At 49.8% G+C, this 23,197-nt stretch overlaps 1 protein-coding gene across 2 annotated transcripts; it reads right to left on the bottom strand.

The window, feature by feature from the left end:
* Nucleotides 1–927: 927 nt before the first annotated feature.
* On the bottom strand, nucleotides 928–20,504 carry LOC135906553 (uncharacterized). 2 transcript variants are annotated; one of them, XM_065438004.2, is made up of 6 exons: nucleotides 20,282–20,504; nucleotides 18,659–18,828; nucleotides 14,719–14,842; nucleotides 13,041–13,348; nucleotides 7,568–9,120; nucleotides 928–1,447 (listed from the first exon to the last, which is right to left on the bottom strand). In XM_065438004.2, exons 1-6 carry the CDS (start codon nucleotides 20,436–20,438, stop codon nucleotides 1,177–1,179), a joined length of 2,583 nt encoding a protein of 860 aa, XP_065294076.1. In that variant the 5' UTR covers nucleotides 20,439–20,504; the 3' UTR covers nucleotides 928–1,176. The 2 variants fall into 2 exon arrangements, with proteins under 2 accessions (XP_065294076.1, XP_065294077.1); XM_065438005.2 differs by having other exon boundaries at nucleotides 14,719–14,836.
* Nucleotides 20,505–23,197: the final 2,693 nt, after the last annotated feature.

Raw genomic sequence — 23,197 nt, 5'->3', positions numbered from 1 at the left:
CCCGCACTTAGTGAGCGTCTCATAGTTCCCGACGACTGAAACCGTAGCTTTATTATTATTATTTTTTAATGCGACGGTAAATGCCTCCGGGCATACAGGGGTATGGGATGGGGGTGCGCAACAAGTTGAACGGCTGCACTTAGTGAGCGTCTAATAGTTCCCGACGACTGAAACCGTAGCTTTTTTTTTTCTTTAATGCGATGGTAAATGCCTCCGGGCATATAGGGGCATGGGATGGGGGTGAATAAGGATGATTAAATGCTGCGATACGTATTAACCGTAGCTTTCCAATTGAGTAAATAATACTGCGAATCGAAAGATTCCACTGAACAATTAATGAGCAACAAAGCTCCTAATCTGAGCCAACCCGATCCAACGTAACCTAACTGAACCGTTACCCGCCGTGGTTGCTTAGTGGCTGTGATGTTACGCTGCTAAGCACGAGGTCGCCGGATCGAATGCCGGCCACGGCGGCCGCATTTCGTTGGGAGTGAAGTGCAAGAACAGCCGTGTACTTAGGTTTAAGTACATCTTAAAGAACGCCAGGTGGTCCAAAATAATCCGGAGTGTCCCCCACTACGGCGTGCCTCATAATCAGATGGTGGTTTTGGCACGTAAAACCCAATAATTTAATTTTGACTTAACCTGATCGGTTGAAAAGAAAAGTTAACCGTAACGGTCATTTCTCCTTATTGTTCCATTTCATTGAGTAACAAACATCTATATAGGCAGTGCAAAACTTATCGCCCTGAGACGCACATACCGCAGACTGTCAAAACTCTTACATTAAACAATATACTAACAGCAGGCAGTGAAATTTCGCTTAAGTGACTTGTAGAACGTCCGCCTTCGCTCCCTCGTGAATTCGTAGAGATGAAAAAAAAAATTGCCGTCGTCGCTCAAGAACAGAAACTTCTGACATCTCCATGCCGTTAAAGACAATTTATTTTCTACGCAGTATTAAGCTTGTTCATCAGTCATCGAACGTCACTTACTATTGTGCAGGGCGAAATACTAAAAACAAAAATAAGCACGCGTGTCTTCTACGTGCATGGTACGGCGTTCTACCATCCTTTCTGGCGGGTGCTGCGATACGCGTCGTCGACGGGCTCGATGACGTCACTCGAGCGCGCACGGGGCCCCTTCACTACCGTCGTTGGAGCAGTTGAAGGCGTCCTAGAATTCGTCCATTGTGGTCAGCGGCAAGGCGCAGTGGGCTTTCGGCTCCAGATGACTCGGGACGGTGCCCGCGGCGCACGACATGAGGCAGTAGCGAATGAAAAAGGTCCGCTGGGCGTCCATCCAGTATTCGTGCCAGTTGGACGCCGACTGGTACGGTTCCAGGGCGTCCTTCAAGGCACCGTGCGCCAGCGCCAATCCGCGAGACGTCAAGAACAGCTCCCCCCAAGCATGCGTCGTTGCTTCCTCCGGTGTAGTAGACGGAAGGCTGCGCGGGCCATGCAAAGATAGATAGATAGATAGATAGATAGATAGATAGATAGATAGATAGATAGATAGATAGATAGATAGATAGAAAGATAGATAGATAGATAGATAGATAGATAGATAGATAGATAGATAGATAGATAGACAGATAGATAGATAGATAGATAGATAGTCAATCAGAAGGCAGTATTTTTTTAGCGATATTCGCCACCACTTTTCGGTATCGGGTGTTTCTAGCTTCTTACCGTGGGCCGGTCCCGGAGATAGTGCAGCCTAAACATGTCGACCGCTATGTCCCCCTTGGGACCACTGGTCGTCCTGATGTTCCGAATATAATTATTTTTCTATATATTATATTTATTGAGCAAACAAAAAAAAAAGATTCGCAGTTCCGCCGGAAAGGAGAAGCACCGATTGCGATAGCAAATTGGTAGATAGTACGAAGTAAGGATAGTAGTTTTATCGGCTGTATAAACGTGTAAATATTCGCCTACTAACTGAATTAACAATGATAAAATGTGTAAGCGCGACTCAACGAGGGCGTAGAAAGAAAGGCACTCGGAGACAGCTGTCTTTGTGTGTCAGCTTCTCTCTACGTCCTTGTTCAGTCGCGCTTACACATTTTATCGTGGATTCAAAGCGACTAGCGCGCCAACATGTTTTATCTAAATTAACCAGCACGGCATCACGTGCGCACAGGTACACATGGACACACATCGCTCGATAACAGCAGAAACTGTCTGTGAAAACGTTGGAATCAGGAATCGCGGCAGCCGCGAACCAGTTGATCTTCGCGCATCTGTCGCTTCAACGCGTACGAAACGTCGTAAGCACACGAAGGTACCAGCACTAGGCGCACTCTGCAAACATCACAGATCGCTTTGAAGATGGGGCCCACGCGGGTGCGCACTTTAGCCACGTCGCAGATCGCTTTGAAGACACACGAGCGCCGACAACGCGTCTCTACGGCGTCCGCCAAAGGCGCCTACTGGTGTCCACGATTCGCGTGGCCAACGACGCAGTGGTCACCGCGGTTGTCTCCACTCTGTACGGAGCGGCGGCAGCCGCCGGAGAAGAACGCTCCTCCTCCCTCAGAGAAGGAGATTGATGATTGATGAGATTGATCTTGATGATGGGAAGGAAAGGTTGGGGTAAAGTGCAGCGCAGTAACTGTCTCTCAGCAGAGGACACCTCAACCGCGCTGCACAGGGGGTAGGGAATGAAAGTAGGGGGAGAGAAAAAGCACCAGAAACAGCAGCACGCCGCGGAAATGTGATGGAGCTAAAGGCGGTCGGCGAGGCCGACAGCCTCGGCGAATGTCAGGAGCGACGTAGTAGTGTCCTGTGTCGTGAAGGGCAGGCCGAGAGGTGCAGGAGTTCAGTCACGGTGTCGCACGGCAGGCCATGCCCACGGTAAACATGGGCAAAGGCCTCCTCCCTCAGCTAAAGCCCCTGCATCTACGCGCCACCGCCGGCCAAGCTAAGTACCGCCAACATACCCTCCTCCTCCACGCTCCTCTCCCACTCACCCCCTCAGCTTCCGGCGTGAAGCGGAACTTACGTAGCTTCAACTTCCTGTTCCGAGTAGAAGTGACGCTGTTTTTTAGCGTTGTTTACTTTCGCGTCGATAGAGAGGCTTTAATTGAACCAGCTGCGGTTGAAACTTTGAATGCGATTCCATCCGAGAACCACCGCCTATTGTAATCGGCGATCTGGTCGTGTTCGCTGCTTCGCGTCAGCCTGCGACGGGTTGTGCCACGAGAGACAACGTACAGTGGAATGTAGTGCCTGGGCGCTTGGAGACCGCTCCCGTTTTTCGTGCATTTGGAAAACAGCGGCCGCAAACTACTACTTCAGCGGAATACAACAGCTTGTCCCCTTTGAATTGTTCTTGTTTTGAAGCATACATCCCCTCCAGCCAGCACGTATGGAGGGACTTTAGCGAAGGAGTTCGCGACTCCAATTTGTATGGCAGACGCATAAGCCCCGTTTACATGAATGCGACAGTGGCGCATCGCATTTCCAAGCGCATTTGGGAAAGGTGATGCGACGCCGTTTACATGTAGCGCCTTAACTCTCGCAAAAACGTAGCGCCACATGGCGTCGTATAAGTGAAGTGCAACCCGACTTCCGGTGCAACTGGTTTCCGGTTGTGGGCCGAGTGCACGTTGGTGGTTGAGTGCCGAGAAATAGACAGTTTTAGTTTAGCGTACGCAACTTATAGCGTACGCTATACGCTATAGTGTAGCGGACGCGAAGCAGCGCACGTTTTTTGCAGCTTTAGCTGGCCAGCGAGATCTTCGGATCTCGGAGGCCATTAGTCGTCGTTGTGGCTACTTTCCGACTATAGCGATAGGTAGCGCTGACATCTAGAATGTTTCATTAGGCTTCGCTAGCCACCCTAGCTTCGCCTCGTTCGAAACGAGAAGCGATCTCGAAAACACCACAAGGTTATCCATAATACCCTGTCGTCGAAGCGGCCTGAGACTAAGCGAAAGCCGTTTACACATTCATTTGCTGCGAACGAAGTGCATTTTACAAAAGCCACGCCAAATTCATTTCGAAGCGGGCAGCCGGGACCGCCGCCATGTTGTTTGGCAATTCCTTCCCATCATTCCTTATGCGACGATCCTGCGTTTACATGCTCCGCGAGAGTCGACTCGCGCCCGTAAATCTACCCTCGCCTGGCGCATTAATGCGATGCGCCTTTCTAGCGCATTACTGCTGTTTACATGAATGTGATGCGCTAGAAATGCGATGCGATGCGACACTGTCGCATTCATGTAAACGCGGCTATAGAGTTTATGCTGTTGATTCTGAGGTTGAACTTGTCTCGTACGATCGAAGGTAGCGAACGTCCCAAGTGCGTGCACTACGTGAAGGACTGCAATGACGTGAAGCTATGAAATATAACAAGTTCAAATTTGCGTGGAGGGCATTCAGTGACATGGTGAAAACAAGTGTGCTTTTCTTGTGCGATATGAGCGGAGGTGTGCAGTGAATTGGTGCGTGTGCGCGTGTTGTAACGCGTGCAAAGGTGGACGGCGAATTGTGTGGATGACGCGAGCAGATGCGCACTGCGAATTGTGTTAGTGTTGTGACGCGAGCGTGTACGGCGAATTATGTTCGTGTGTTGTGGCGTGAGCAAAGGTGTACGGCGAACTGTGTGTTGCAACGTGAGATTACGATAGCTATTTTTTTTTATTGCGAGTGTTCAGGAGGCGAACACGGCAGTATTTCGGGCGGTAGGTGTGCCATACTTCTGTTGTCGCGCTTGTATCCGGCCCTGGCCTAAGCGCTAAAGCACTTCCATCTACGCGCCACCGAAGTTTTATGCCGGCAGAAGCGAGGATGGAGGGGCTTTGTTTATCCTTACTTACTCAACTTTACTCAAAGCGTCCAAATTTTGATACGTCAGTTTAGTTATTGGTCGAAAAGACACCTACTTGTTTGGTGAAGTGGAGCAGCGTTGATTTGCTGAATGCTTTCAGAGTTATTCAAGCTTTGTGAAGTAAATGTGAAATTGGCTTATACCTACTGCTATTGTATGAACAAATACTGTGCGTTGCATGTACCACTCTGTCAACACTTCATATGCCTACATTTTGTATATATTCTGTTCGTAAAGACCAACTGTCCTCCACCTTGCAGTAAAAAGAAAGTTCATACAGGATGTACCAATACGTGCTTCTTTCATAACAGTTGCTCTCCGCACTTTGTCAGCGAAAGAGGACAACAGGCAAAGCGTGTGGGCGCAGCGTACGCAAACAAGCGCGTAGATGCACGCGAATGACGCTTGGTGGAATGGCTAGTGCGAGCAACTCAGATTTGCACCGGTTGCTTAGCACGGGCGCCTCACCATCGTCTGCAATGGGAGCGGGAATTCTCGCAGCGCAACTCCAGGAAGCGGAAACGCCGGAACCGGAAATACCGGAAGCGGAAATGCCGGAACCGGATTTGGTGTGAGGGGAAAAGGCGGCGCACACAAAGGTTGGCGCTACTTAAGAGAGCGGCGGTGGCGCGTAGATGCAGGGGCTTTACCCTCAGCTTAGCCCTGCCTAGCGCGCCACAGGAGAGGGCACGCATCCGGGCCGCGTTCTTCGCTCGCGCACGCGAGATTGAACAGCGTTCGCCGGCTCACCCTGACACGCTTTCTCTCATACGGAACCTCACGGCGACGGCGACGGCAGAAATGCGCCAGGAGTGTCCATATAATTGCTCCCGCAATAATATAATTTCCGACGGCAGGTTTCGAACAGAGGACCACTAGCACAGCGCCCGACGCTCTAACCGTTATACCACGGGCATGCCCCAGCAGGCTGAATAGAAGAACATCCTTGATCACTTCCCGCGTGCAAGCCAGCGCGTTCACGCACTTGGCGCGTTTTATTGCAATGTCAGTTATATTAAGACGCCGCGCGATATTTCGTCGTCGTCGATAATTACACAGAAAGAATACCGATTTCTTTAGTTTTATTACGTTTTCTGAAGAACATTATCCACATTAACTGTACGCTTTCAGTGTGCGTCATAATTTGAAAGCCAGGTGGCGAAATATGTCTAGGCATGTGCCTGTTCAAATCGCACTGACTGGTGCACAGAAGCAGCTGTAATTAAGACCTCAGGTTAGACAGCTTTGCTTGCTGGAACAGACGGTACAACAGCTACGCAGACCCTGCCGGCTTGTGCCATCCTTTTCGCGCACGTAGTAAAGCCACAATACCTTCCGGTGCGTGGTTTCTGCAGCAAAGCACAGCGTTCCTCTCATCACGCAAATATGCCTCCGAATGTTGATTGTCAGAATGCACGCCAAGGAGCTCCTGTGAAACGTTAATCGTACTGAAGCATGGAGGGCCCGCATACGTGCCAAGAACGCTCCGTCGTCCAGACGAAGGAACAACGGCTAAGCGACAACGCCTTCGTAATTAACTCTGCAGGCGTCGCACCGCCGAATGATGCGTGTCTACGCAAGCCTAATCACAGTCATGCCTATAGCCACCGACCTAGGCACAGCCGTCATACCCGGCTTAACGATGATGGTATACCTAAGTATAATAATTACAGCTAAATCAAAGGTTAACCAAGTGAAACCGAGACTTAACCAGGCTAAGCCAAGCTTTCAATTTGCATATCCAGGGTTAGCTGAGCTAATTAAGGCGCATCAAATTTTTTTCAATTGCCGTAACACACCCACATAGAATGTCTGACGGTGTCCTACTAACGTGGCGTGTTGGGAAGGTTGTAGGGAAACCTCCTCTTCACTAGAAAATTTGGTAACGGCGTTCTGCTAGATGTCTTCTGGGATGGCAAAACCTGTTCGCGATATGGTGACTATCTTCGAGCCTTCGATGTATACCTTTTGTTAGAGCATTTCCCTAGGAAGGAAGCGTACGTGATGTTCTAGTATCCGGACTCGACGTTGTCCTATGCAGAAGGCAAAAGTTCCTATTGAAACGCCGGGTCAGCTCGTGGTGGACATTCTTACGGCGCTGCCATCCGCTGGCTACGAGGAGGAACTGGATGCGGTGCATGCGGTGCCGATCATGTCTTATGGGATGCCTGCAGTAACCTTGGGCTCGGAACGCGGTATATAGGCCGCTACTCCCGCACCCTTGACATCATTGCCCTTACGCCTCTTGACACGTTCTCTGCGCGTGCCTCTGCGTTGATCATCTCCGTCTATGTCCTCAAGTTTGTCTACCACTTAGTCCCGCGACCCGTGAAACGTTTTCCTTACAAGTTGCAGTGCTCTCTTAACTTTCTCGTGAACGCACATGCTGGCTTGTTTTGCTAGCTTTGTATTTGGTTGTCCTTGTATGAAGGTGTAACTTTCTTTTGCTGGACTGTGCGTCCGTGCAAACGACCCTGTCTTTCATTGATTTCGTTATCTTCTTTGAGTAGCCACTTAAAAATTGCATAGCTCCGTGACATTCACTGAGCACTTTCATATGTCCTTCGGTCACGGTATACATATCGCTGGCGCCCTTTGTGCGCACCAACTTTCATCTACCTCTGTTACCCTGCACTTCCCGTTTTTCAAACACTCAATCAATTCAAGCAAATCATTACGCAGTTTACTAGCGTAACGAGCACCTAAGACCGTGCAATCAATCTTTACGCACCTGGTAGCTTCGCGACCGTCGTGGTCTCTTCGGTATGCAGCTACTGACGAATTCGTCGGTCGAGAGATGAACGCTTTCAGGCACTGTTCGAAGTTCTGCACCGACACGATTTCGCTCTGGCGCAAGACGCCTGAATGTAACGACAAATGTACGGCGGCTCGGTACAGCTGCCTAGCCACCAGGAATGCCCAAGAGCCCATGGAGAACTCCGGAGGAACTTCCTTCGAGTACAGTACAGGACGTCGGCTCAGGTATCCCGGCACAAAGACAAGGCCCAGGCTATCCACGTAAACGACGCTCTCTCCCAGAAAGGCCTTGTCCGCCTCCCTGTCCAATTCCGACTGCGGCGTCGCCAGGTAAGCCATGGTCCGTGCGGAGCGAAACTTCGCGTACGTCAAGGGGAATTGCGAAAGCTTCGAGAAGGTCGTATTGGGGACAGCCGCTCGCAACGGGAACTGGTGTGGTGGCTCGGAAGAGTGCAGGTGAACTCTGCTCGCAATACTTTCGATCGCTTTTCTTAAACTCTTGCAGACTCCCGAAGTGCACTTTTGGACGGCGTTTGCGAACAACTTCAGCAGCGGCCGGAACGCTACTGCGGTGTCAGCCCCGCCTCTCGAGGAGGACTCGTCCAATAGTTTTTTGTCCACGACTGACCGAGCATAAGCGACGGCGCTGTGAGTGGTCCGCAGACAGACTTCGACGAGTCGCTCGGGGCTCCTGAAGCCCCGCCGTCGATGGAAGTCGAGTCTCAGGGCGTCGACGAGAACATGGAGGTATAGGTACACCGAGATCGCCAGAAGATCCCCGACAGAACTCTTCAGGTATGTGTAACGAAGTATATTGCTCAGGGCGTCCCACTGGTCGGAGAACGCTTCGGATTTGTAATCCAGTTTGTCCTCTCTGCTGACCACGTGCGTGTTGATAAGCCTGATCCAACGATACGTTCGGGATCCGTGGCACAGCGCACCTAGCACGCTGATAGCGCGCCTCTCGACAGGCGAATGGAGGGGCGGCCGCGGGTAGTGCACAGCGTGGTCTATGTTGAGTACTTCGTCGAGCGTCACGTTAAAGCCAGCCTCCGCCGGCATCATTTTCTCGGCTTGCTCGAACACGATGGAAAGGTATTCCTGGACGTCCTCGGACTGCGGTGTCTCGCCCAGTTTCCGTCCAAGAGTCGTGCCCGGGAACAGTCGGAGACGCGTGATGCCGTCGCTGCAGACTACGAGCTGTGCTCCCAAAAACGTGTGCACGCCGTGAAGGATGGACAGCGTGAAAATCCGCTTCATGATGGACACGAAATTCGTCGCTTCGACTGCGGATTCGGCCTCTGTCCGGAACGACTTCACCGTTTCGGCCATGGAGGAGGACGCCCCGTCCGCCGCTGCCGAAGTGAAACGGACGCAGTACGAGTAGAACTGAGCGACTTGCAGGAGCGAACTCGGCGCGTTTCCGTTCCCGGCGGCGGCCATCAGCGTCGAGTTGAGGTAGAGCAGGAACTCGTCCCTTGAGGCGCTGAGGTAGTTCTTCCCGGCGAAGGTGTCCATTCCAGAGGCCTAGAAACAATCACGAACCCAGTCTAACAGTGTCCATGAGCTCTGAGGCCACGAAACTCGCTCAAGTACTGCGAAGGGCCGTCCTAACCTGCCTTGACTATTAAAAATACGGTAGTGCGAATGGCAGTTTTTGAGACCGCGGATCAAATGCCAATGGAATAGTGCCTGAATGAAATGCAATCTAATCGAATATCGTGTGGTTTTCGAATATTTTACGTATAATAAACGGCTGTTTTTATCGTTCTTATATAAAACAATGTTCACATGTCCTATATATTTAATACCGTTAGCAAGTTTCTGTCATTAGACTCATCACATCGCACATTATGAATCCTTGTCAATCAAATCACAAATGGAGCATTAGGAAGAAATAAAAAAAGCTGGCAGTTTTACCCAAAAGGCGAAGCATCCATTGCGATAGCAAATTAGTAGACAGCAATACGAAGTAAGGATAGTAGTTTTATTGGCCGTATAAACTTGTAAACATTCGCTAACTAAATTACCAAGCATGATGCCACGCTCGCACAAGCAAACATGAACACATCTCGCTCGATGGCCGCGGAAACTCGCTGTCAAAACGCTGGAGTGAGGAAGCGCGGCAGCAGTAGCAAGCGAATTGACCTTCGTGCTGCCTCTCGTTTCAACGCGAACAGCGGCGAAAACAGCGCACGGCGTCGCGGATCCCTTTCACTATACATAGTATGCACGTACTTCATTCAAGGATACTCTGCGACTTCCGGTTTACGGCGGCGCCATGTTGGGGAACTTATATGTCTATTCGCGCGCCTGTTGACAAGGTTCCCCAAGATGGCGGAAGGTTGCGGAAGCAGACGACAGCAGCGGACGTGACGTCACGTGCATACTATGTATAGGGCCCGCGCCATACGCAGCAGCTGTCGAAATAGAACGCCCCCCCCCTCCCTCCATCCCCCCCACCCCCCCACCGGGGCCTTGCGCGCGCCGGAAGACGGCGCACTTCCTCCCCGCTTTCCTCCCTTGCGCGTGCAATATTGGGCCGCCATCGTCGGCTTGCCTTCGTATGCTTTCACCCGCACATACAGCATACGGCGCGAGGCGACGATGTTATCGCCTTTGGACTTTATATGGAACATAACGGCGACGCCGACGGTGACGGCAGAAAGGCGCGTGGAGTGTCCATGTAATTGCTGTCGCAATAATATGAGTTTAATTGTTCCTCTACCCAGGACTCTGGTGCTGGAGATTTCTGGTTGGGGCTAGCTTATTGAACGTCTTTCTTCCGAGACGTTCTGTTTGCTCGTCGAGACGCGATCATTTGTGTCTTCTTCTTTAAGTCAGAAGACAGTTCTACGTACGTAAGTACGCACGCACACATGTATGTATGTATGTATGTATGTATGTATGTATGTATGTATGTATGTATGTATGTATGTATGTATGTATGTATGTATGTATGTATGTATGTATGTATGTATGTATGTATGTATGTGTGTGTGTGTGTGTGTGTATGCATGCATGCATGCATGCATGCATGCATGTATGTATGTATGTATGTATGTATGTATGTATGTATGTATGTATGTATGTATGTATGTATGTATGTATGTATGTATGTATGTATGTATGTATGTTCAAACATGACAGAAAAATGTTGGTGTTTGGTAACTTGCAAGCTATTTTCACTCCATTTGCTGGTGAAATGTGTGAGCATGGTAGAAAAAAATGTCGACAAAAAGTGTCAAGTGCAAAAAAAGAAGAAAGTTATATCCTCCCCTTCCCGCTGCATGTGTTTTGACATGGAAAGCGTGCCGTCTGACCTCTAACAGTGTCGCATACCTACATTACCTAATTTTTCGTAAGGTTTGCGAATTAAGGATCGAGTTAATATTTTACCAGTGTTGCGTCAGTATTTAAAAAAATTTCTGTTTGAGAGAAAGTTTCTCTCGTTGGTCGTCGAACTTCCCGTTGCAAGTCTTCTGATTGTGGAAGGACGTAAGAAGTTGACACAGAAAGGTTCCTGAAGCAGTCGAAGTCTGCAACAGCAGGGTCACTGGCGATGCCACTTCGATCTAAAAGCAACGTGTAGCTTGACAATCATTATTATTTAAAATTTGCTACTGCTTATGCTTGTTTGCGCCGTACAAAAGGTAAATAATCGCCAATAAAGCGCGCTTCTATCCCTGAGACGCCAATTGCAACGAAATTTTGAACAACGTAAGAAGCCTGTAGTTTAAGACAGTGTATATACAAAGGAACATCCGTGCAAAATTTGACGTTTGAAATACGAGCGGAAGCGTCACGAAAAGCTCGCAGAAATAGCTGCCTTTGGTACCGCAACTGCACTGATACAACACCGTATTGCCTGCCGCCGCGAAGACGCGTGCTATGCATGACGCGTGTCTTCAGCCGGGTTCCTCTTTCTCGCTTTCCAATGAACACGTTGCGTCATTCAGTGGTGCCGCCGTGAAGTCCGTCCATAACGCTTCTGTAAATGTACATGCCGACAGTTTCTCTCTCTCTCTCTCTCTCTCTCTCTCTCTCTATATATATATATATATATATATATATATATATATATATATATATATATATATATATATATATATATATATATATTAGGCGGTATATACTTACACAAGTGGGCGTCAAAGAGGGTCATTGAAAAGCGACGCGCATACCCAATCGGACATTAGGAGTGCTACAAGTCGGCGCCAAAGAGTTTCATTGAAGAGCGGTACATGCCCAATGCGACGTACCCAGGGGCCCTATTCGGAAACGATCCACTTCGGCGATAGTATCGCCGTCAGGAGCGCGCTCATTGGCTGGCTGAGCAAAATCGTATGACGTAGCTCATCCGATTTTGCTAAAACAGCCAATCAGTGCGCGCAGATGGCTAAGGCGTGGCCGAGGCGATAGTATCGCCGAAGTGGATCGTTTCAGAATACGGCCCCCGTTCTGCGTCCCCGCGACCTCATGTCGGCGTGAAATAAGTTCATTGAAGAGCAGCACATTGGTACATATATGCCACATGCCTACTGACTCAAGTTGGTCCAACGATTGGTTTCGAAGCCTGCTTGCTAAACACAGCAGCCCGATGGTTTAACCTTTCGACCAAAGACTACCCAGTGATCCAGGTTAGCGGGATAACGGTTAGAGACGTGTATCCACAATTACCCCAGGGAAGGGCGCGTGAAGTACCCTAAGAATGCTGATCACATTGAAAAAAAAAATGCGTGCTCGTCTCTAACCGTCGGCGTCTTGAATTTCGTGTCCCGTGGATTGATACGTACAACGTTAAGACATCAGAATGTGGCAGTCTTCACAACAGATATACGTCGTCGTCGTCGTCGTCGTCGTCGTCGTCGTCGTCGTCGTCGTCGTCGTCGTCGTCGTCGTCATCATCATCATCATCATCATCATCATCATCATCATCAGCAGCAGCAGCAGCAGCAGCAGCAGCAGCAGCCTGATTACGCCCACTGCAGGGCAAAGGTCTATCCCATACTTCTCCAACTACCCCGGTCATGTACTAATTGTGGCCATGTGGTCCCTGCAAACTTCTTAATCTCATCCGCCCACCTAACTTTCTGCCGCCCTCTGCTACGCTTCCCTTCCCTTGGGATCCAGTCCGTAACCCTTAATGACCATCGGTTATCTTCCCTCCTCATTCCATGTCCAGCCCATGTCTATTTCTTTTTCTTGATTTCAACTAAGATATCAGTAACTCGCGTTTGTTCCCTCACCCAATCTGCTCTTTTCTTATCCCTTAACGTTACACCTATCATTGTTCTTTCCATAGCTTGTTGCGTCGTCCTCAATTTAAGTAGAACCCTATCCGTAAGCCTCCAGGTTTCTGCCCCGTACGTGAGTACTGGTAAGACACAGCTGTTAACAGATATACGTACGTACAGATATACGTATCGCTTGGTAAAGCATCTTACCAGGGGCGCCGAGCCGGCCGCCCACTTGCGGCAGACGTGGCCGTGCAGATCCTGGCAAGGGTCCACGGCGTCGTCCAGCAGCTGCCCCAGGTCCAGCCGGGCGAGCTCGCACGCGTGCTCCTCGCAGCGTCGCAGGAGCGCGGGCCGCGACGTTGTCCTCTGGTTGCCGGCCACCAAGTACAGGATGAGGCAGAGCACGATGGCCGCCGCGACGCCCAGACCGCAGCCGACCTGGGCGATGCGGTCGGCGTGCCTCTCGACCAGAGACCGCGTGGCGCCCGAGATCTCGCGGAAGGTCGTGCTGCCGACTGGAGCCGGCAGAGGAACAGGAAATGCCTTATATGCGTTGCATATTGCAATCACTCAGTTCAGCCCTTGGGCGCGGCCGGGCAGCCACCATTGACCTTGAGCGCAACCACGTGACGTGACGTCACGACAGCCGGAGGAAAAGCTGGGCCCCAACTCGCGCGGTCGCGCGCGGCCGCAGCCACCACCTAACTCCCGCTCCTCCCGCTAGGGGCGCTGCGCTGGCGCGTGACGTCACGAAGGAAAAGCTGGGCCCCAAATGGCGCGGTCGCGCGCGGCCGCATATTGCGCAGCCGCGCAATATGCAACGCATTCTTGGCTTAACCAAGCTAAGCCTGGTCATCTTTTTATTTGTAGTCCCAATGGAGCTGAACGTCCCAATCGGAGTTTGATATCCGAGACGACGCCATCAAGCTCCGTCAAGCTCGGGGTTCAAGCTCAGGGTTCGTCAAGCTCAGGGCCGTCGCGACGCCGTCAAGCTCAGGGTTCAGCTGCTCGCGCCACCGCCGCTTCCGAGCACAACAGGCACGGCCGCACGAGAATGGACTCTCGCAGTTTTCTTGTTTGCACTTATCCGCCGAGTTGGCGGACTTTTGTAATGCAGCCCCGACTATAGTGCAATGCAGTTTTGGTGTCAGCGCTGCAAGGGTCCACTCTTGTTTATCCGCGTCTGTTGTGCTGGGAAACTTTGGTTGCGCTGTGAAACTTTGGTGACGCTTCAACTAGTGCAACGCTTTACTTGGGTGCAACGTTGTGTCTGTCCTTGTTTCTCCCTGTCTTGGACGCTGGGAAATTTTAATAATGCAGCGCCACCTAGTCCAACCTTCAACTTTGGTGCTTGTGCTGTGAGTGTACATTCTTGTTTGTCCGTGTCTGTTGGCTCGGGAGACATTCGTATGACGTGTTCTCTATATCGCCATGTTGTCGCCATGATTGGCTCACAGGGCGAGATACATCCGTTCTCGGCTCAAAATTTATGCGCGACCGGAATTTGACAGCTTAGGCCTCTTTTCATAGACGCTTTAATAGACCCTGGTTATCGTCAACATGCGTAATGGGTATACTTTCATTTTCGAATGTCCAACATGCCACCACTGTATTGCCGCGAAGTTCAAAATGCGAGACTTTCATTTCATCCGCTGGTCAGCCATTATACTATACCCCCCTAAATTCCAGTAGTTGCTTTGCAAAATTAACATAGCTATCAGTCTAAAAGACAAAAGTGTGTTACTATTTGGCGTCCCTTCAAAATCAATCAATCAATCAATCAATCAATCAATCAATCAATCAATCAATCAATCAATCAATCACAGTCAGTCAGGCCATCAATCGATCTATAATTCGGCAGTCAGTTCACCTCACTTGAACTTACAGTGCACTGTCGAATTGAGTCGGTGCCTGAAGTTCTTGCCGGTCTCTTGAACAGTTGACAGGGCTCTTCTCGACTGGGGCCCGTCGTGGTTGCCGAAGCCTCGCCGTATCCCACGCAACTGCTCCTGGCCATTGTGAGACAGAGTGGCACAGACTACAGTGAGCGTATGTGCTCTTGATGCGCTCAGAGCTGCGTGGAACACTCCACCGGCGTGAAATTGTCCACGTGACAAATCGCAAGTTCGCGAAATTACAGAGTTCCACATTATTGGCAGCGTTTGGTTATTAACCGTCACTTCAAGGTGTCACTATCGAGAAATGTCGCTGCAGTCAACGTTTCGACGAGATGACTTTGTCAGGGCTTGACGAAGTCAAGTTGCCTTGTCGAGGCGTTGCTTTCTCTCGGCACTGTCATTGACTTTGAGGCTCCATCTTTGTGTATGAATATCTGTCTTGTTTGAATGTCGCACATTGGTATCAAGACAATCACCAACGCCCTTACGCTTCTTGCGAAGTAGGCCCGCCTTATAAACCGCATCATCGCCAAATTTTGGACCTGTAGATTGATCTGCGGAGTTCTAGAGCATTCAGAGACAATTTTACCTGAAGAGTTCCTATCTAAATACATAGGAACGAAGAGCTATAGTAGTTTTGCTTGCCATCCCGTGTAACGAATTTGATGAGGTTTGTTGCATCAAAAGAAGTGTGTATCTATTGTGGGGAGCGTGTTTAATTTAGGCCATTCATTTTCTTTAATTCTTTAAACCCACATTATTTCAGAAAAAAAAACGCAAGTATGAAGTGACTGAGCAATAGCCAAAAGTATATCACACTTATGTGTGCTCCATCTATTAAGAGACAGAAGTGGTGTATGATATATTACGCAGGGTGTTCCAGCTAACGTTAGCCGAGCTGTTGAAAAAAGAAAGAAAGGATTTAGAAAACATGGTGTAAGATACGACTTTAAAGCCTACGGTATTCGGTCATCAGACCTCTGACAACTATGCATCGCAAGTCTTATAATAGTATTTTGCACCGTGATATTTTTAAATAAATAAATATATATATATATATATATATATATATATATATATATAAACAGCTTGGCTAATGTTAGCTGGGACACGCGGTATACCGCTCTGTAATACAGCACTGATCCCTCAGTGTAATTCAGAGATTCTGGAAGATCCGTGCTTAGACGAATCTCACGTAAAACAGCGACGCACACATTGCGCTGCGTCGCTCGTGTCGCTCGTTTTTCTGTGTGCTACGTCTTATCGCTGCTCCTCAAGAATCTGAACTATTCTACAACGACTGGACAAGCACTAAATACAAATGCAAAAAAAAAATCGTACACGCAGGCTAGCTTATAGCAATGCAGTGCGGGCATATACTGTTCGTTTATAATGCTCGTAAAAACATGTAAATGCAACTGAACGACTAACAAGACTGAGAGAAATATTGTTGAGCTGGAAATACATAGTAAGTCACAAGATACAGATGTCGAGTGGTCTATTATACCAGCTCTTTTATGCGAAGCATATTACGAGAGCACAACCCAGCTCCTCAGGCGCGGCGGTGTTGCCTTCAATGACCTTTGACCCCATACCATACCACGTGACACTGTGACGTCACGACAGAGGAGAAACGGGGCTCCAACTCGCGCCGTCGCTCGCGGCGGTATATAAGCACCTGCGCTTGCCTCTGCTAGACATTTTCTAGGTGGCTTTGATCGAACGCGGTGAGCGTCGAGCAACGCAGCGTTCGGCGCGACAACGAAATTTCTAGGTGGCTTTGGCTCAACTCTTGCAAGATGGGCTGGGTGGGAATCGAACCAGGGTCTCCGGAGTGTGAGACGGAGACGCTACCACTGAGCCACGAGTACGATGCTTCAAAGCGGTACAAAAGCGCCTCTAGTGAATGCTGTGTTGCCTTAGAAACGAGCTGTTCTCGTGCGTCGCTTGCTCAGGCGCACATTTCGTTGTCGCGCCGAACGCTGCGTTGCTCGACGCTCACCGCGTCCAATGCGGGGCGCATAGTCGCTGCGCCGTAGCCCATTGTCTTATACCCCTTGGCGGGTCGACGGGAACGCTGTCGCGTTCCACTCTTGAAGGCGAAGCAGAGTAACGCATGAGTTGTTTCTTCGTCTAGCCGAACCAAATATAGCCAAGCAACAGCAGTTCACCAGGCTAAACAGTGGTTCAACAACTAAAATAAAGGCTAGTATGCTTCGCATCCTGGGCTTAACCTTAGCTAAGCCACAGCCATTTTTTTTAGCTGCCCCAAAATTTTAAAAATTGGCTGTAGCAGCTCGATCGATAGGCCAATTCTAATCCTTGAGCTAAATTACACGATGAGGGGGCCATTACTTCTTCGAGAAATGAAAGTGCTTATTTGAATAATTCACATAATTCCGCTAATTAACTTTTTAATTAATAACTTTATGGCACATATTTCACGCTACGAATATAGCCGATTTGTTCGCAAGAGGTACTTATGCAGACTCAGAAGGGTTTCGGTGCGAGCTAGTTGGTACGGATCATTCATATTTAAAACAGCGCCAAAAAACACGGACAAGGGAGGACACAGGACGAGCGCTGTCCTGTGTCCGGTATAACGAAGAAATAGTTCTGTCACTGTTCTAGTGAGAACTGCGACGAATTCTCAGGACTACACACATTAATTTTCAAAGTGTCCGACGAAGTGCATTGGCGTTGCAGTCAATTTGTGCTTTAATGCGAAAAACGTTTTTATAAAAAAAAAGTAAGTGGAACAGCAGTGCATTTTTCCCGCAAGTTTGACGGGGCGTGTCTCGAAACAGGTGTCATCCTCAGAATTCGTTCCAAGTTGACGTGTTTTGCAAATCCACGAGCTACAATTCGTAGATTGTAACACGTGCCGTAAGGTAATTAAAAATGTAGCTAGTGTAGTTATGTTAATTATTCAATTAAGCGTCTTGATTTGTCGTAGAAGTAACTGCCACCTCATCGAGTAATTTAGCTCAGTGGTTAGAATTGTGCTATCTGCCGCAAGCAATGTTAAAAAGTTTGGTTCAGCTTTAAAAAATAACTATAGAGTGACGGCATGGTTGGGAAGGGAGTGGAAACGCAGTCGAAGACGGCGGAGAATTGGGTGGTGTGATGACGCCTAGGAGATTCGCAGGTATAGGATTGAGTCTGTTTGCTGACGCAAGATAATTAATCTAAATACATATTGCTGTGAGAAGCTTTCGTGCCGCAATATTAGATAAAAGAGAATATATCATGATGAATGAGAACGATGGTTGTGTTGTGGTAGCCTGAGGCCTAGCCAGGTAGGGAGAGAAGCTCACCGGACACCTCACTCCCCCACCGACCCCCACACGCACACTTTCTGAACTTTCCGTGTAATTTGTTTGTTGACGAGGCTACGCTTGCTGTCATGGAATGCTCTTCACAATATTAGTGAATACCCTACATGCATTGCCTCCATTAACAAAACATTCCGGTTCTTCTGGCCGCAGATCTTTGCCTTAATTTTCAGCGGGAACCGCTAGAAAACTCTCTCTGTTCGAATCGGCTCTCTCTCTCTTTACACAGCCTATAAATCCGCGGACAGCATGCACATTCGAATAAACGAATAGAAAAGCGAGCATGAAGGAAATGCGCAGCAAGGTCGGCAGCGGCGCAGCATCGCTACTCCGGTGAGTGCGGTCGAGCATCTTTACAACGAACGCCTCTACAACGAAATGACCTGTATAACGAAGAAATAATTCTGTCACTGTTCTAGTGAGGACCCCTTCCTCCTCTTTAAAAAGAAACTCCTGGCTACGTGACCGGCGGTGGCGGCGAAATATGAGCACAAAGTTAAACTGCATAGTAAATTGCAATTCCTTCCGCCAAAAGCGTAACAAAGCAGCCGGCGATGGGCCCTATGTAGGTGTGATCAAACGGCGTTTTCACCTCGCGACTGGAGGTGTCGCGCAGCGTCGACGATGCCGGCGAGAGCGTCACGCTGCCGCCGTTGGTGCCTTTGGTCTTCGGGGTGCGTGCCTTCGAGGATGGCCTCAAGGATGGCCTCGAGGAGCTGTGCCTGATTTCCTCGGTCTGGGCGGACGCGAAGCTGCTCACACCTGCGACATAGTGAGGACCGCGCGTGCATCAGAATAACGAGTTTCTCTAGGTCACCGGGTGCGGCAAGGCGTCTGGCTGCGGAGTGCACGGCAGCCCTTCACTAGTAAATTGAATGGACGCTACGCAGTAAACCTTCTTGCACCCCCCCCCCTTTTCTTTTATTGAGCCATTTGAACAGTTCTGCTGTGTTTCTCATATGGTTAACACCCTCACCCTTAAGGCTAACCTAACCTCAACTATAGAGTATCACCTACCTGCAACGTTTACTCTTTGTTCCGTATTGCCGTTCCTTTACGATAGCGGTGAGCACATTCGTCGGTCGTCGAACCTACCTTTTACTGATCAAGCTCGTCCGCTGATGTTCCATAACAATCGCTGGTGTCTCCTTGTCCGCGGCGCACGCACAATCCGTCCAGACAAACACGCCCTTCACAGAATTGGCGACAACGCTCAAGAAGCATCGGACACTTCGGGCGCCATGTTGCGCTGTGCGACAACATAACAGTCATTGCCCAGCGAAAGCTAGCACCGACAAAAAGTGAAGCAGCTAGGCGTGGCAGTACAGTAAAAGCTCGTTAATTCGAACCGCAAGGGGAAGCCGCTTCAGTTCGAATTAACGAAAGTTCGAACTAACGAAAGTGAAGGAGTACAACAGTACACTGCGATTTGGAAGCAGTACGGCATGTCAGAAATTTGGCGTGTCAGAAAGTGATGGCGTGTGCCGCGGGCACACGCCCTCTTCAAGTCGAAGCTCTGGGTCCGACTGTGCCACACCACCGATGTCCACCGAAACAAACGTTAGCCGAGGCTTAACACCATCACAATGAATCGCGACGGCCGATACCTCCTAAGCTGAAAACAGAGGTGCACAACCGATGAAGACTGCCGAGGCAAAGACGCTGAACATGTGAAGGTGGCGAAGGCCCTCATTCGTTGGTTCTTGATTGCAAGCGCAGCTGCGACGTACTTGATTCGCTGCGCTTTGGAGCTTGCCGTGCCATCTCCCCACAACATTAGCAGCTGTGCAAGATTTGCAAAGCCTCCGAGATTCGCAACGGGCAAGAAGTCTCGGAGGTTACGTAGAACGGAGAGGCGGCAGCCGCCGCTGCCTTCTGGCTGACCCCGCGTCGGTTAGATTTTTTTTCCGATTTTGCCTTCTGTCGCCGTTCTCTCCGTTTCGGAGGCAATACAGCCTTGTGTGTAGGCAATAGGCGCGCTTCTCTGGCCGTGTGTCAGGCGAGCGTAGTTCTAATTATCCGTGAGGGAACCTTCTCGCGTTCGAATTAACGGACTTTTTTATACATAGACTTCTGTGGAGCTTGGCCGGACCAAATCGTACAGTTCGAATTATCCATAAATTCGAATTATTGAAGTTCGAATTAACGAGCTTTCACTGTATAATGTGGAGTACCCCAATGTGAATAAAATAAGGAGGGCTGGACTAGCGCCTACCGTCACGGCTGCTGTCTTCCAAGGCGGGGTTGGCGTTGGCCGATCGATCGCCGCCCTGTTCGGTCACCGCCGTCTCTAGCAGAAGGTTGGACGACTCCGAGCCTCGCAAATCTGCAGGCCGGACGTCCCGCGGACGGCCGTCGGCAGACGATTGCATGGGCCACTGTAAACGGGCTCGCGTCGACCAAAAGCGAGAGGACCTTCTCAGAGGCTGACCCTTGCGTCAAGCTTCAGTTCTTCTTCTACTACTTCGTCGAAGCATGGAACGTGCCCATAGCGCGTGAACACTTTTATGTCTTTGTGAGGGACCAGAATTTTGCAATGAACAGGGCGGCCAAAAGAAAACCTCAGAAATATGTCAGGTTTCTAGGCACTCGGTCTTCATGAAAAGAAACAACAGAAAGTAAAAGAACATAATTACGGCCAAGCAAACGCATTTCAAAAAATATGTAAACGACATGAACGAAGAACGGCGCATGTCGTAGAGGCGTTAGCTGCACTTAAGAGAAAAAAAGAATAAAGTGAACAGACCAGCAATCCACTCGACTTCTGAAATCACTTTACTGCGACTGTATAGTAAGTTCTCAGAGCGGAGGCCGCCATCTTGTCGTTGTACTGAATGTCCGTGGCCCATAATCACAGCGAGGGGTTGAGCGAAGATCCCAAAAACACTCGGATCCAACATAATGTTGGAATCTTAACTAATCCGAACCTTGTTTGAGTTAGCGAGGTAAAATCAGTGGCGGTTGACACGAGCTCGTTGCCTGTACACCTGTTAGGTGTCTGCGTGACGAGGACGAAGGCGATGTACGATGCTTGTCGAGGAAATGATGTTGATTGAAGGTGTATGCACAGAGAATATGACACATATCTGAACACATTTAAGGCTTCATATCCCTTGTGTCACAGTGACATCCATTCTACATTGGCCAAGAATGGGCAAATGCCCGTTGGCTCACGTTGTCTAGTCGACAAGACAACTGCCAGCACATCCCTAGTGATTCAAGCTAGTAGACAACGAGTCTCTGTGGAGGTTACCCCGTCCCCTCCCCACTTGTAAGGTAGCAAACTGGACCCAGTCTGGTTAACTTCCCTGCCTTTCCTTTCTCCTTTTTCTCTCGCTCTCAGAATCACTTTAGAGGTTAGATACACTCCGCAAACTGGGCGAAGTTCTTAAAGAATGCTAATCGCAATAAAAAAAAAACAGACGAAAGCAAATACTGATCGTGACAAAGCGGATGCCACTGATTTCGTTTTTGGTACTGGCTACGTCATCATCATCACCGTGAGCCACCACTACGAAAGAAGTCGACGTGTTCGCGTTGTTCAGGGAGCGTGCGAGGATATTTACATCCGACTGCCAACGTCTAGACTCTACCTATCCGACTCAAATTCCAGCCCGACCATCAGTGGCCGGTATGTACGGTTCTCCGGGGCAACGAACTACAGCGGACTGTGGCTTGGACCACAGCAGGGAGCGGATCGGGGACGCGGTGCCGCCGCGGGAGACACCGGACGCGGCTGCGGCCCAGCGGCCGCAGTTTCGGTACCGCGTGACCGGCTTCGGCTCTCACACGGAGTACAGGACGATCGAGTTCCTCGAAGAGCTGTTCGCCACCCGCTTCTGCAGCTGGTGCGGCCTGGTGGCGAGCCAAATGTACATCCTGTCCTGCCTGCACGTCGTCTGCCCCAGGTGCCAGGAGAGGGCGTTCGGCTTGACGTCGGGCTTCGCCGTCTGTCTCATCGACAAGGAGATGCTCTCGCTCTGCATGACCGGCATATTGCCGAACAACGTGCACTTCAAACGCGTGCGCTGCCCGAGCAGCGGGTGCGACTACGCGGGCTACCTGAAGGACCTGAGCGACCACTTGGGCGAGAGCTGCGCCTTTCACCTGACGACGTGTACCAAGTGCGACGCCAGCGTCGCCCACAAGGACATGCGGAGCCACTTCCTGACGTGCGAGGGCGCTCCGGGCGTCTTTCTGCAGGCCGCGGACGTCCAGTCCCTGCTTGAGGACCTGGACAACGCCCGCAAGGAGCTGGGCAGCGCGGCCGTCTGTCCGGCGAGCGCGAGGCCGCTGGAAAACGCGGTGATCACGGTGACCGAGCTGTTTGACAGGCTTAAGAGCCAGCTCGGCATGGAAAAACCGGATGTCTGAAGCCAGATGGCGTATAGCCGGCACAGACTCACCGAGGTGACCTGGACCTGGCGGCCACGTGTCATCAACGCTGATGACCTCTTCGAAGCAGACGGCGTTCGCCTGTAGCGTTACAGCACGTGTAGCTTCATGGAGGACACCCTACAAAATTTTTTCTGTAACCCTTGCTTTGAGCATTCGATAAAATTAGCCTATATATGTTGATATGGGAGCATTTGTGTTGCTTTGTCCCTTTTCATGTATATGTTACGACGTAGAACTTTCTTTGCTTACGAAATAGTCAACTTTCTTAAGAGACGCGCTAGAGACAGGAATAAGTCGAGCTGTATTGACAAATTACTCTGATGCAATACACATGCCAGAAACAGAACCACTCTTGCGGACAGGAGGTTTGCTAAGCAGGCAATAACGAAAGCCATTGGCGACGCCACCTTCAAGTTCCGGTACCATCTCGCCGTTACGTCATAGATATCCACGACGTCTGCTCGTACCTAGTTATTTTGTTATCGGCAATGATGGACTGCATTGTGCTCTAAAAGAGTCAAAGACTGAACTTAGCAAGCTTCAAGAGCATTTATCGAGGCACAATTAACTGCCAAATGCGATAAAATCCTTTGAAATCCGTGGTGTCTCACTGACGTACCGGACTGGAGTTGCGGCACACACAAAAAAACTTCGACTTTCAAATTTTTCTTTCAAATAATAAACGTGCTATCGCAAAATAACAAAAATATAGTTCTGAAAAATAAATACTTCA

Source organism: Dermacentor albipictus, chromosome 9 (genome assembly GCF_038994185.2).
Source record: "Dermacentor albipictus isolate Rhodes 1998 colony chromosome 9, USDA_Dalb.pri_finalv2, whole genome shotgun sequence".
Lineage (NCBI taxonomy): Eukaryota > Metazoa > Arthropoda > Arachnida > Ixodida > Ixodidae > Dermacentor > Dermacentor albipictus.
This window is presented reverse-complemented; position numbering and strand designations above follow the sequence as displayed.

What these genes read in the sequence shown, in the direction of transcription:
- LOC135906553 (XM_065438004.2), bottom strand. Translation starts at nt 20,438, where the DNA reads ATGCAATCGTCTGCCGACGGCCGTCCGCGGGACGTCCGGCCTGCAGAT. An exon ending in GCGACACCTCCAGTCGCGAG is followed by an intron (nt 14,843 to 18,658) that starts GTGAAAACGCCG and finishes CACAATGGCCAG; the next exon opens with GAGCAGTTGCGTGGGATACG. An exon ending in CGGCCGGCTCGGCGCCCCTG is followed by an intron (nt 9,121 to 13,040) that starts GTAAGATGCTTT and finishes GATTGTTTCTAG; the next exon opens with GCCTCTGGAATGGACACCTT.